General features: G+C 49.4%; 1 protein-coding gene across 1 annotated transcript in view; it reads left to right on the top strand.

Annotated features, from left to right (window-relative positions):
• TRPC7 (transient receptor potential cation channel subfamily C member 7) overlaps positions 1–13,657 on the top strand; it is a gene marked incomplete at both ends in the record, with an annotated part of 151,748 nt that overhangs the window by 126,110 nt on the left and 11,981 nt on the right. Inside the window, one exon of the mRNA XM_084252620.1 lies at positions 10,895–11,090. Coding sequence (XP_084108746.1) covers positions 10,895–11,090 — 196 coding nt within the window. The remainder of the gene's footprint in view (positions 1–10,894; positions 11,091–13,657) is intronic.

Genomic DNA, 13,657 nt, shown 5'->3' with positions numbered 1-13,657 from the left:
GGAGCTCATTATCTTCAAGACGCTTCCATTAGAAACTGCAGATGACCAAAGGGGAGGCGGACGGGTGCTCAGACAATGCTTATGCTGTCTGGATACAAAATCATAGAATCCCAAGATGGTGGCGAGGAGAGGAGAGAAATCGCCTGAGAATGCTCTTTGTGTAAGAGAGCCTTTAAGTTCTCCATTCCGATTGTTAGGAATTTTGTTCTTATTGGAAACAGCTTTGATTTCATCGGTAGGGTTTGCTTTTTGGAGCTGAGTTTTGAAGCTGACTTGGCTGGTGTAAGGGCAGGAACTGGACACAGTGCAGGTTTTCTGATCCCATGCAGACAGGGTAAAGGAGGAGTCAGAGTCCTCAGTAGTTTTGCAGGCTTTTTATTGGGGGTTCACCAGGCATATGGCAGGCAGGGGTGCTGGCTGGGGGGCTGGGAGGCTGGCAGGCCTCCCAGCCCCCAGCAAGTCTTCACTCTATCTGGGCTCTCTGGCGTTCTCTGCTTCTGCTTCTCCTTCAGGTTCTGCTGCTGGCTGGCTGGGGCTGCTGGCGTCCCCCCGTGACGCCGCCCTTAAAAGCACAGTCTTAGCTCAGCTGAATCCCATCTACCTATGCCCACACCCTATTCCAGGTGCCCGCCATCAGGCATGCATTCAGGACAAGGATCCATCATCTCTCCTGATGGCGGAAGGGCAGAAAAGCCTGATATTTTCTTTACCCTACAGTCCACCCCCTCAGGGTTTTCTGCCATATAGTCTATACATATCTATACAATTTTCTAAGCAAACAAACAATGCAGCCATGGCCCACAAAAGCAAATACATCAAATATAACAAAACACAATATAACAAAATACAACAGAACACAAATAAGTCCAGGCAGGGCACCAACCTAGTGCAAAAGACAATTATTGGTACCAGCAGATAAGCCACCAAATCTGCTGCCGAAGGCACTGCTCATAGGAGGGAGAGGAATCACTCACGGCATCTACTATATCACACCAGGAGCCGTCAGGCTTCCTGGCCTTCTCTGGCTGTAGTCTCGGCTACAAGGCACACACAGCATCCACCCCCAGGATGCACTAGCTCTGGGATTGGCAATTTTATTCTGTTGGGGGTAATCGCCAACCCTCAGGGTTTCTGTCTGCAGTCGCTCCAACACTCGGCCTTCATGGCCACCCATGCGACTCGCAGACCCCTGCACTCAAGCCAACCCACTGCACAATCACATGGGTCGGGATCCAAACTCTGCATTTGGCTTGGGCTCCACCCCAAGCCACATTCCCCACCCGTCCCCCAAGGACAGGTTCCTCAGCTCCTCACCCTCACTCAAGAATGAGCAGGGCATCACCCACAGGTGATTTTACAAGACTCACAGGGCTTCAGCATACCCAGGCTGCTTAACAGCCACTTAGGGCTTCTCAACTTAGCATCAGTACCAGCTTTTGCTTTCTTAGTTGGCTTTTCTCCTCCACCTGGCTGCTGGGCATGCACAGGCTGCTCTTGGCCATCTAGGCCCACTGGCCACCCCCAGATTCTCAAAAAAAAAAAAAAAAAAACATAACCTGCCAAGGTCCTCCGCCTTCTGGCGGGATTGTCAGTCCAAGATCATCAGTTCATCAGTCTATCAGCCCAAGTCCATCAGTCCATCAGTTCAAGTCCATTGGCCTCTCCCTGCTTCAGCAATGGCCTGCTGCCTCAGGGGTCATTGGCTGGTCCTTTCCGGTGTCGTTGGCTGGTCCTTTCCGGTGTCGTTGGCTGGTCCTTTCAGGCGTCTCCTTCACGCCAGGTCTCATCCTGTAGCTCGTGGACGTATCCATCTTCTATACCGCCATGGCGCCTCCAGCATCGTCACAGGCAAACACACAGTCTGTTCTCCTTAGTCCCTCCAGGTCTTCGGAGGGCTCCAATACCCATCTGCATGGATCTTGCCGACTTACGCCAATTGTAAGGGCAGGAACTGGACACAGTGCAGGTTTTCTGATCCCATGCAGACTGGGTAAAGGAGGAGTCAGAGTCCTCAGTAGTTTTGCAGGCTTTTTATTGGGGGTTCACCAGGCATATGGCAGGCAGGGGTGCTGGCTGGGGGGCTGGGAGGCTGGCAGGCCTCCCAGCCCCCAGCAAGTCTTCACTCTATCTGGGCTCTCTGGCGTTCTCTGCTTCTGCTTCGGCTTCTCCTTCAGGTTCTGCTGCTGGCTGGCTGGGGCTGCTGGCGTCCCCCCGTGACGCCGCCCTTAAAAGCACAGTCTTAGCTCAGCTGAATCCCATCTACCTATGCCCACACCCTATTCCAGGTGCCCGCCATCAGGCATGCATTCAGGACAAGGATCCATCATCTCTCCTGATGGCGGAAGGGCAGAAAAGCCTGATATTTTCTTTACCCTACAGCTGGAATGCACATATTCCGCAAGCAAGACTTGCTGCTTAGAGGCTGTGTGGAAACCCTGGGGTCCCAGTAATCCGGTGACAGAGTTAGAAGAGATGGGAGGTCCTTGGTTCACCGATGAAATACAGCTGGGGAAGGAGGCGTCCCTGGACGCCCCTCCTGGTCCTCTGACGGGGCCAACCCCAGAGGGGAGCGGGTGTGGCTGGGGACAACGGGGTGACTCTCATGCAGACGTGAAGGGCCCTCGAACACCACTCCTCATGGGTGCTGGTCTTCCCTGTGGGTGAACATGCCCCACCCCACCCCCCCACTTAATGGGACTAGAGAGTATGTGGGCCTGACTCTCCAAAGACCACCCCACCCTGCCCTTTCTATCCACAGCCTGCGGTGGAGGCAGCTTCAGAGCTTAGCTGAGTTGAGACTTTTCTAATCAAAAATAATACCTCTCCTAAGCTTATTTTGTCTCCCCAGGAATCATTTTAATGGAAGGAACTTTAGCAGTGCTAGGCAAAATTAGAAGCTTCTGTTTTCCATGACAGTTATGGAAAATTTCCACTCTCTAAACACCGTCCTGTGCCCACCAGGGGTGGGAGATACGGACTCAGCTGTGCTCAGCTTGGTGGGGACACAGACAAGCCAGCTCCTCCCTGACGTGAATCTGGAGGGGCACTGGGCTGAGGGAGAAGCTCCTCAAGATGCTGCCCTCGGGTACCCCATGCACCCCAGGACCCCTGATGAACACATGATCTACGCTCTCATTTAATTATTCGAGATGAAAGGTATTCGAGAGGAACACCCCACCAGGAAGCTGAGGCGCAGAGATACTGAACTCGCCAGAGATCACACATCCAAAAAGAGGATCTGGACCCAGATTTGTATGACTCTAAGCCCCGCCCTCACCTCCTGAGCTGAAAGTCCCCAGAGTGGGAACCCCCCACCCCGCCAACTCCCACACTGTGCTCCACAGTGGAGGCCGAGTCTCGTGAAAAGTTGGGTGACTTTCCTTTGGCACTAAATTCCGAAGAACACCGTACTACGCTTGGATTTTGATTCCCACTGAGAACCTGATGAGTCTACCTGTCTCAGCTCTGAAAGGCAGCCTCTGCTGTCCCCCGGATGAAGCGAGCGTCTGTCTTAAAGCATGCTCATTCCTTTGGCCAACACCGTGGGGCCGCTACTCCAGGTCGAACTGCGTTTGGCCCTGGCGATACCGACGAGCACAGCCCTCCCATCTCCGAGGAACTCACAAACTAGTGTGGGATTCAAGAAATGAAACTACAGCTGTTACCCCATGTGGTCAAAGGGTACGTGGGCAGCGGGGTGAGGAGGAAACACTGAACTCTGCCTGGCGGAGCATGGAGCGGGCGACCCTAAGCAGAGGGCCTCGGAGGATGGTAGGCGGGCACCACCCTGTGTGGGCATAAAGGAGCTGGGCACTTTTGTTGTGGCGTTTTCAAGTCAAGAGCAAAGCAGCTTCCTTCTTACCCAAATATTGATTAGTGATGTTTCAATGCCTTATCATACAATGAAACCATGGAAAGTTCTTAACCAAAAAAAAAAAAAAAATCGAAGTGAAAGCAACTCCAGGAGGCAGGACTGGGGAAGGCGCAGCAGGCACCACGATCAGCCTTCATGGGAACAAGAAGCAGCCCGTGAAGAGCCCAAGAAGCAGGCTAGGGAGGTGGAGGAGAAAGACAAGGCACTGAAGCAGGCACAGAACCCGGGGGATGGAAGGAACTCACGGAGCTAAAAGTACAGAACCCTAGCAAGGATTCCCTGGCCAGAGGTAAAATGAAGAAATTAGGCAGAAAGAAAGCTGTTGCTTACACCTGAGGGAATGGTGAGCCTTACTTCCATTCCTGCCGAAACATCTGGACGCCATGCCCTAACATCTGCGGCCACTTAGAGTTCAAACGAAGCATTGTCTTGGGGCCTACTGTACATGTAAGAACAAACTTTTGTGCTCAAAAAAAATTAAGTAGGCAATAGTTTGGGGAAATGGCAGCAGATCAAGTCAGAGAATCCAGTAGGACCCAGATCGTGAAGGCCTTTGTATGTCCTGTTGGGGTGTCAGAATCTCTAGGGAGGCCCTCTTCACAGACAGGAGGAGCAAGGTCAGAGATATGCTTCGGGGAGCCATGCGTGTGTGGGAGCAGCGCGTGGCAGGGAGAACCTGGAGCCCGCGGGGATTCTGAGACGAGCCCACAGCCAGAGCACCACCGCTGGTGGACCTGCAGCCCGGGCAGAAGACAGATGCTAATCCCGAAGAAGTGGCAGCAATTAGGGCATGGTTACAAAGGGGGAAAAGGTGTAAAAGAAAGGCAACTCCAAAGCAAATGAAGCTAGATCCATGAAGAGGCTGCCGCCAGAAACCACGGGAGAGAGGACGCAGGCCCGGCCTGAGAGGTGCAGAAGGGGTGTTGAGGGTGGAGGGGTTAGAGTGGATGAGAGGCAGCGGCAGCTTGCCTGTTCTCGGGGTTTGGACATTGGGAAGCCCTGGACAGAGCTGGAGAGGAAGCTGGGGCAAGAATGATGGGGAGAAGAGCAGGTCGCTGGCGATTCCAGGAAGGGATAGCTGCTTCCGCCAGTCCTGCCCCTGCAGAGTTGAAGTCGAATTCTGAGAATTGATTGCAGGGTGCAGTCTTTCTGCCTGATACTGGAGCCTACTGCAGTTAAGAAAAAACATTCCACACAAATAGCAAAATCAGCCACATTTATCGCACCTTTGTTATGTGCCAGGCAGCATTTGATGCACTTCACAGACGTTCTGTTAACTCATTCAGTCTTCACAACAATCCTATTAAGTAGACATGGTTGTTTTTCTCATTTTACAGCTAGAAAAAAGGGGGCATAGAAAGGCTACTACTTGGCCCAAGACTGCTAGTCAGAACCTGGGCACTGACGCCTCCCCAGAGCCCAGCGTTCACATGGGTGTCAGGGCCCTGGAAAGTCAAAATGCACATCAGAGAGGGAGGGGAAGAGGGAGGGATGGATTCATTCATTCATTCATTCATTCATTCAACAGACATTGAACTCATCATGCGCCTTCAGTGTATCAGGTTCTGTGGTTCAGTTTCCAGGGTGAAGACACGCTCAGCTCTGCCCTGAAGGAGCAAGCAGGCTATAGGGGGAAGCTTGACCCTTGGTCTAAATAAACCTGCGTGCACCCCAGCTCCTGGGCACTGGTGCTATGGCCTGACTCCTCTACCTCTGAACTGTCTAAATCAAACTCCCCACTGAGAACCCAGACAATGAAGAGGCCATTCAGAGGACACAGCCTGGCAGGGTATGGCAGCATGAGGTTCAGGCCCTCCCTGGCACACAGCTCTCCCCCCACTTTCCTCAAGCCGGTCCACCTGCTTTTGATCTTGAGGCCTGGGCACCAGGGAAACAGCTCACCCGTGGGGTGCTTCTGTGTTCCCAGTGCCTTCCCCTGCCTCAGGTGGCTACTGTTTCTGCTCGGGCAGAGCCAAGCAGACAGCTATTGTCTTCTGATCTTGAGCAACAGCCTTTCAGGAGCTCATCCTCCTGCTTAATTTCAGCCTGCTATGTTCAGATTTGGGCAGGGAACAGAACTTAGCTGTTGAGGGGGTGGAGTTTCCACGACATGGAGGATGGCAGCATGGCATTGTGAAGAAGCAGCAATTTTCATAACAATCACCTCAAACCCCGGCCTGTTGATCAGTTTGTTCTCCAGTCCCATCCACACTGCCTCTTCAGGCAACCTGTTATTAAAGCCCTATTATCCAGGCGAGACAGACCTGGTAGAAACTGATTACCTCGTCCCTGCTCCCTGCGTGGCAAATCAGCACCAGCCTTCCCCCACACAGCCCCGCCCAGCCAGGAGGTGAATCACAGTCTATTCAACAGCACTCAGGGCGTGTTCCCTGCTTACTTCATTAGGAACACTTCTTATGCCAGGGAGGCCTATTGACAAATCTCCAGTCCCTTCCACTGCAAGCCAAGAGTCAAATATTAAGACAGCCTGGGTTGGAGAAATTGGAGAGAAGATTTGCATGAAATCAAGGGTTTGAGACAATCATTGCCGATAGGAAGGAAAATGAGGCCTGTTCAAAAACACCAATAAGCAGCTGAATTATTAACTCCATTCAGGCCTGGGAGGGAGCGCCTGAGGGGCGGGTGGGCTGCACGCCTCCTGGGGGAGGCAGGTGGAGCGAACTCACACGGAGTCCTCTCCCCCTGGACAGCTTGCCTTAGATGGGGGCAGCCCCAAGGAGAGAAGTATGTTCTGAGCCCCAGTGTCTGCCTCATGTGATGGAGTCCCCGGCACACAGTCAGACTTCAGTGAATAACTGGGAAGCGAAGATGTGACTAAAATGAGTGACTACCAGTTATTGTGCTCTCGCTATATAACCCTACCCGAGTTGCTCATGTAATAGTCACAGCAACTTCATAACAAGGTACCATCATCCCCATTTCATGGATAAGTATACTAAGATGCAAACAGCTTTGGTGACGTGCCCTAGTGCACACTCGGTACCCAGTGGGCTGGGGCTCAAGCTGAGGCAGGTCCTGTGCTTGTTACTTCTCCAGCCATCTCTGCACAGCTTCCCGCGAAGGGTGCAGCTGAAGAAATCTGGCTGGCCACAGCTAGCCAGGCTGGGTGGGAGCAGGAGGTGGCGCCATTGGCCTCAAACTTAGCCTTAAGATGGGCTCCTTGGCAGTGGGGTTCTTGGGGAGACATGTGGCTGCATGGTGAGGATCAACTAAATGCTGCAAGACTCTGTCTTCTTGAAAGACAGCCCCGGACCTCCAAGGTGATGGGTGGGGGGAGGGTTCTGCCCCACGCGCTGGGTGCCAGAGCAGCTAAGCACTGTGTCTGGTGAACACGTGACAGAGGGCGGCGCACCCTCAGGAAACAGTGGGGCTCCAGTGCTCCAGCTCTTGGGATTCTTAATATGTTACTGACTCCTGCCCAAGGTCAGCCTTCTCTCTGGAAATACATTGTTGTAAGTTTCCAAGCTCAAGGGAACACACATAGAGCCATGAGGACAAGTTTTATTTACTTCCTGCTACATAAACCAGAAGATGCCACTCGTGTGGCATATCCAGTTATTGATGGTGTTCTTGTCACCATAAAAAGCATCAAGTTTTCATGGCAGCCTTTTCCTCACTTTTTTTCTTTTCTAATATGTTTGTCATTTTATATTGATTTGTAAAAGCTCTTTATGTAAGAAAGACATCATCTGTTGTCTTTCATATGTGTTGCAAACACAAAATCTTTCCTCAGTTTTTTGCCTTGAATTTTGACGTATTATGTTTTTGATGTACGCAAGTAGAATTTTATGTGGGCAAATCTATCTTTCCCTTAGTAGTTTCTGAAACCTCGCCCGGACCCAAGACTATGTATATGCCAACATTTGATTCTAGTTTTTGATCGTATAGTCAAACACTTCAATTCCATTCAGAATTCAGTTGTAATTATTTAGTTGTATGCAGTGAGCTTGGGATGAAATATTGTGTTGCTTTCCACTCAGCAAAGCTAACTGGCCAAACTTACTCTACCTGTCCCCTCTGAGAAACAGCAGCGACAGCTAAATTCATCTGTCCAGTTAGTTCACTAAATGTTTGTGTCAAGAGGGGTGGGTACAAATGAAAGACTCTGGACACCCAGGGGTGAATCTAGCCATTCTGCATGATTTTAGCTGAGGGGCCTAGCTTTTCTGTAAGGGAGACCTTTGTTACCATGACTCCCTGTGCCCCATATTAAGAGGAGGGGGGGCTGACTAGCATAGAATATAGCATCTTATATGAAGAGCTTAAAAGAGATTGCCAAAAACACATAGTTTGCTGAGGCCCTTTCCTTCCCAGTGAGGTGCCATTGCCTCTGGCTTTGGCAATTCCAGTGAATCTGGGCTCTTATAATTAGATTCTCCTGGAGCTCATGGCCAAATTCAAGTCCAGAGACTAATCCTTAAGCTACAGAATAGAAATGAAGCAGGTGTGAGGTATCGGAGATTGCCTGGAAGCCAGACAGCAAATCAAACATTTCAGCATCTGAGCCTAGGTGGAGAGGTGGAGGGGGGCTAGAAAGGCAGAGGTTTATTCTGTGTAAGTATTCTTTAACTGGAACACAGACTGTTTTATAAATCGGCTCTGTCTTCTTCAGATTACTGACATAGAAGACCTAAATGAAGGCACCAAGGATACATCCAAGCTTAGTAAACTCATAGCAAGAAACAAATGAGAAAAAAAAAATACATGCTGAATCTAGGCCATTTTCCCTAATCAAAATTCCAAAGGATTTTCCTGGCTGTGTTCTATAATTGCCTGCTTCATTTGTGTCAGCAAAAGGTTCGTGGGGTTTTCCAAGGTAAGAAAGAGAAGATGAAAATCTGTAAAACATCTCTAGGCTACTCACCTTATCCATTTCTTGGGTTGTTTGTGCTTAAGCGCATAATCCTGGACCAGTAGTTGTTTGCCCAGATAGCGTGTCCTCAAGATGTGTCCTGATCTGGCAAGGAGGGAACAACTGTCAGAGAGAGCATGGCCTGCTGTCTCGTTCCAGTTTTGAATTTGGGGCTCATGCAATGTTTTGTATTCTGTCACTGTTCCCTTCCACTGGGGAAGGAGTACTCCCTACTGGCAGATAGTGCCCACCCTGAACCATCCCACCATCGAATGCGTCTTTATCACACACAATGGAAGCTGCTCACCTCGCGTGAGAAAAACAATTTTCCCTTTTCTGGGAATAGCATCAGGAGCTGGAGCCCCAAGATAAAGACGATACCCGGTCATTACTTCCAAACCCCCAACAAAATTCCTTCTCAATACAACTAAAATGAATTAAATAGTCCAAACTCACAGGTTTAAAAGAAGCCAAAAACAAACACTGACAACAAAAACCCACTTCGATTTCAGCTGTCAGACCCGACGATGCATAGGGATGAGCCAAGCAGCTGGCGAGACGCACAAACACACACCCACAAGCAGAGGAGCTGCAAATTCACGCGAGTCAGTCGGTGCTGGATTCGTAGCTAAAGTGACAAGTACTAGTATTCTTGTACATCGTGTCAAATAAATACCAATCCTTAAGGAATGCTGACTTTTCCCCTGAGATCTAGCTAATCCTGGCTGTTTGTGGGTGAGTGTTAAAAATCTGAAATGTTAAAGAGGAAAAAGTGCTTTCTCATAATGGTTTCAAAAGCTGGATGCAAACTCAGAGATGCACGGAGCCATTCACGTGGCGTCGGCCACACCTGCGTGTTCTAAATCACTGGCGCAAGTCCAGATTTCTGGTTGGATTCCACATTGAAACCCTGACATCGTCATAGTTACAGAGTATTGACGAGAACATGTGCTCGGGGCTCATCCTTAAGGCAGTGTTTCTTGGTAACTTTGAAGCCTCAAAAGCATCACAGAGCAGGACCCCTGAACTTCCCTGCATTACCCTGAAAGCATGTGCAGTGTCCACCCTGAGTGCACTGCAGGGCAGTTCTGGGCAGTTTCAGTGACTTGAACAATCTGGACTCACCAGACACCCCGTGCTCATTCTTGATCATGCAGCTCCTGTCTGGGTGACGTCACCACGTACCTGGTCTCAGCCCAGAACCAGAGGGAGGGTAAAACATAGTCATTATAAGTATTTGAGTTTGCAGCATTCAAAAAAGATAAACACATGCAATTTGCAGCAACATGGATGGAGCTGGAAGGGATCATGCTCAGCAAAATAAGCCAGAAAGAAAAAGAAAAATGCCGGATGGTCTCACTCATAGCAGGAATCTAGAAAACTTGAATAAGGGACCAGGAAAAAGAATAACTGTAAGAAATAAAATATCAAAATCAACAAACAACTATGAACCAGAGACACTCTATGGGGGTGGGGGGCGGGGAAAGGAGGGATGGGGGTCAAAATAAGGGGGTTGTAATTGTATGGGGAATATAAAAATAAAATTTAAATTAAAAAATAAAAAAAATAAGTACATGAGTTTGAAAACTTCTGTCATACCTGGGTTTGCACCCCACTTTCTTGCTTGGTGCCCCTGGACAAAAGCACACAAGCCTCCAAGTGCCAGAGTTTCCATGTGTAAAACAGAGGCACTAAGACAGAGGGGCCTTGAGGCTTAAGTGCAAGTGCCAGGCACCACCAAGCCAGCACCGCCCGGGGACCCAGCCTCCCCTGCTTCACGTGGGGCTGGGCAGTTGAGGGGAGACACTTGAGAGCCTGCACTGCAGGACGAGTGTGCCTTCTGAGCTAACCACATACGAAAACAAACATGTGCCCTGGTGTTCCGTTTTCATGTTTCATTACAGCAAGGTAAAAAGGATGTTGCCACCAGGAGTCCCAACAGATGGACAGAATGGGAAAGAAGGTGCTTGCTCCGTACTACTTTCATTCAGATATTATGTTGTTTCAAAGTCTTTCTAGAAATGAGAATATCTCATTATTCTGGAACACAGGTGCCTCCAAACACCCCACCATGCCGCAGGGGGATCGGAGACACTGGGGCCTCGTGTGATGCAATTCCCTTAAAGGGCTGGTCTGTTTCCTTGTAGGGTCGAAGAGAGTTTCAAAACGTTATTCTGGTCCATCTTTGGCTTGTCTGAAGTGATCTCGGTGGTGCTGAAGTACGACCACAAGTTCATCGAGAACATCGGCTACGTCCTCTACGGCGTCTACAATGTCACCATGGTGGTCGTGCTGCTCAACATGCTCATAGCCATGATCAACAACTCCTACCAGGAAATCGAGGTAAGGCCCGCCCCTCACAATGCTGCCCCCTTGGCTTAATGGACTTTGCTGTTTTCACCAACAAGGGTGATAATGTTCCAAGCCACCTGTCATTAGATGTGAAGGTATCTTCCAGGACTGATTCCAGAAGCACCTCCACTCAGCCTGCCGCATGGCACAGCAGGCAGCACACACAAAGTGACGCGACGAGGGCAGAGAGCTCGGGGTCAGGAAACTTTCCCCTGGGACACATGACTCCAGCGCAGCCTGCAGAGGGTCCAGGGCAAACCAGAGCATATCTTCCAACCTACATTCCCTTCCGCTTCTCACTTGTTCGGTACCTACCATGTGGCAAGCCTGTGCTAGGCACTGGCGATGCAGGGATGCCCAAGACACAGTCCCTGCCCTCAAAAATTCAGTCCAGTGAAAAAACCCAATCCATGAATCACATAATGGTGCCCAGGGGCCAGTGCACCCAGAGAAGGCCAGCAGGGGCAAGACCGTGGGTGCCCAGAGGGGACACTTGAAGGCCATTCAAAGATTAATGTCACTTTGCTGGACAGATAGGGGAGTTGAAAGAATATTTCAGGAGGCAATTTATCAAAATCCAAAATGCACAAGCCATAAGCTATTGATTGCAGTCTCATTTGGAACAGCGAGAGATTAAAAACAAACTAAATGAGCATTAATAGGACTCTGGTTAAATAGATTACGACATGCCTGAGCGGGGGGACACTGAGCAGCTGTACAGCAGGATGAGAGGCTCACTGGGCATGGAGGTGCAGACAGCGCCCACGCACAGTACAGGTGGGGAAGTCAAGTTACAGGCCCTGCAGATAGTACTCGCTCTTTTGTGTAGAGGATGAAAAGGGAAGACACATTCATTTTGGGTTGTATAAGCATTTGAAAATGAAAAAAAAATTACAGAAGAAACACACAGCAGGGCTGCCTGTTGAGATGCGGGAACCCCAGGAAGAGGGCATGGTGAATGCCCCTTTATACCTCTTTATGTTTTTTAAGCTTTCTCATCGTTTTCCCTATTATAAAGATAAATAAACTCAAACCACAACAAAATAAGATGCATTGACCTTTTCAGTCAATAATTCCTTTTCTGGGACTAGATCCATGAAGAATATACAATTTTACATAAATAAGCATGAAAGGAAAAACTTGGAAATGCTCCATCCATGTGGGAATGTTTAAATAAAATGTGATCGAGTATAGACTTAGCATACCATATTAAAATGAGAAAGACTTTTTTATGCTGGCATATGAACATTCCCATGTTAGTAGTAAATGAAAAAAAATGCAAGTTGTACAAATGCACACATAGGCAAGTCTCATTTGCATAACACAAGGTTTACATGAAACGGAAAAAATTAGAGCAAAGGTACCTCACCCTCGACCTCCAGTAGCCTCAGGGGAGGGCGTAAAAGCAAAGAGATCTGAAAGGGGGTTATTATTACATTCCCTTGGTAGAGCGCTGCACTTAAATCTTTCATAAGAAACAATTATTTGTAGGGCCTCCCCGGTGGCGCAGCGGTTGAGCGCTGGGTTGCGAAGCTACCTGCGGCCTCTGCGGCGCCGGTTCGATCCCCGGCTGCTCCCCGGCCACCAGAGGAAGGTCCCACATGGCGCGCGGACCTCTCCTGCCGCCCGCTGCTCCCCTCAGCAGTGTCCTTCGGTCCTTCTGCCTGCTCTGCTCCCTGCTCTGGTTCTGGTGAATTCTCTCACCCTCCCGCGCTTCTGACCGTACCCAGTGCATGTATAAACCAAACAAACAAACAAATAATAAATAAATAAATAAGACATGCCTCTAGAAAATTAAAAAAAAAAAAAAAAGAAACAATTATTTGTATATTCCTCATACAGGAAAAAAAAAAGGCATCTGAATATCAGTCTGCTATTTGCCATAACAAATACCATGGAGGTGTGGCCAGGACTAGTATCTCCTGAGACCTCTCTCCCTGGCTCGCAGATGGCCACTATTAAAAGCTAAGCTGAGGTTATCAAAAATGTTAAGCTGATTTGAATAAAAATCAATTTGAATTGGGCAGCATACAATTAAGCTGATAAAAAGGATCTCCAAGGAGCTATACAAATCAGACTTTTGTAGGCCAAGAGAGCGGTAACAAGGAAGTTACACCTGCCCCCCCCAAAAAAAAAAAAAATGGGGTTGGGTTGGTTATGGCGCGGTTACTGTGCTTCAGGAGGTGGCAGGGGTCTCCAGGCAGATTCCCTAACTACTCAGACTCTGCTTCTGAAAAAGCCAAATCTGTAACTAAGCCTGGGTTTCGTGATGTGGGTTTAGCAGAACGACTCCACTAAGGGCCTGCTGTCTTGTCTCCTCCCCACTACCTTCTCCTCGGCTGTGTCCTCACCTGGCCTTCCCTACCTGCGTCCAGCCCCTGGGAACGCCCCTCTCCCACCACCACCCCTACTGGATTAGGGCCCCACCGTCTGAACTCATTTAGTCTTTAGCTCTCTTAACACCCTATTTCCCAATACTGTCACATTCTAAGGAACCGAGGGGTTAGAGCTTCGACATAGGAATTTTAGGGTACACTTGGTCCAAACACCCCCTATCC

The sequence above is a fragment of the Talpa europaea genome, assembly GCF_964194135.1.
Source record: "Talpa europaea genome assembly, chromosome: 13".
Taxonomy (NCBI): domain Eukaryota; kingdom Metazoa; phylum Chordata; class Mammalia; order Eulipotyphla; family Talpidae; genus Talpa; species Talpa europaea.
This window is presented reverse-complemented; position numbering and strand designations above follow the sequence as displayed.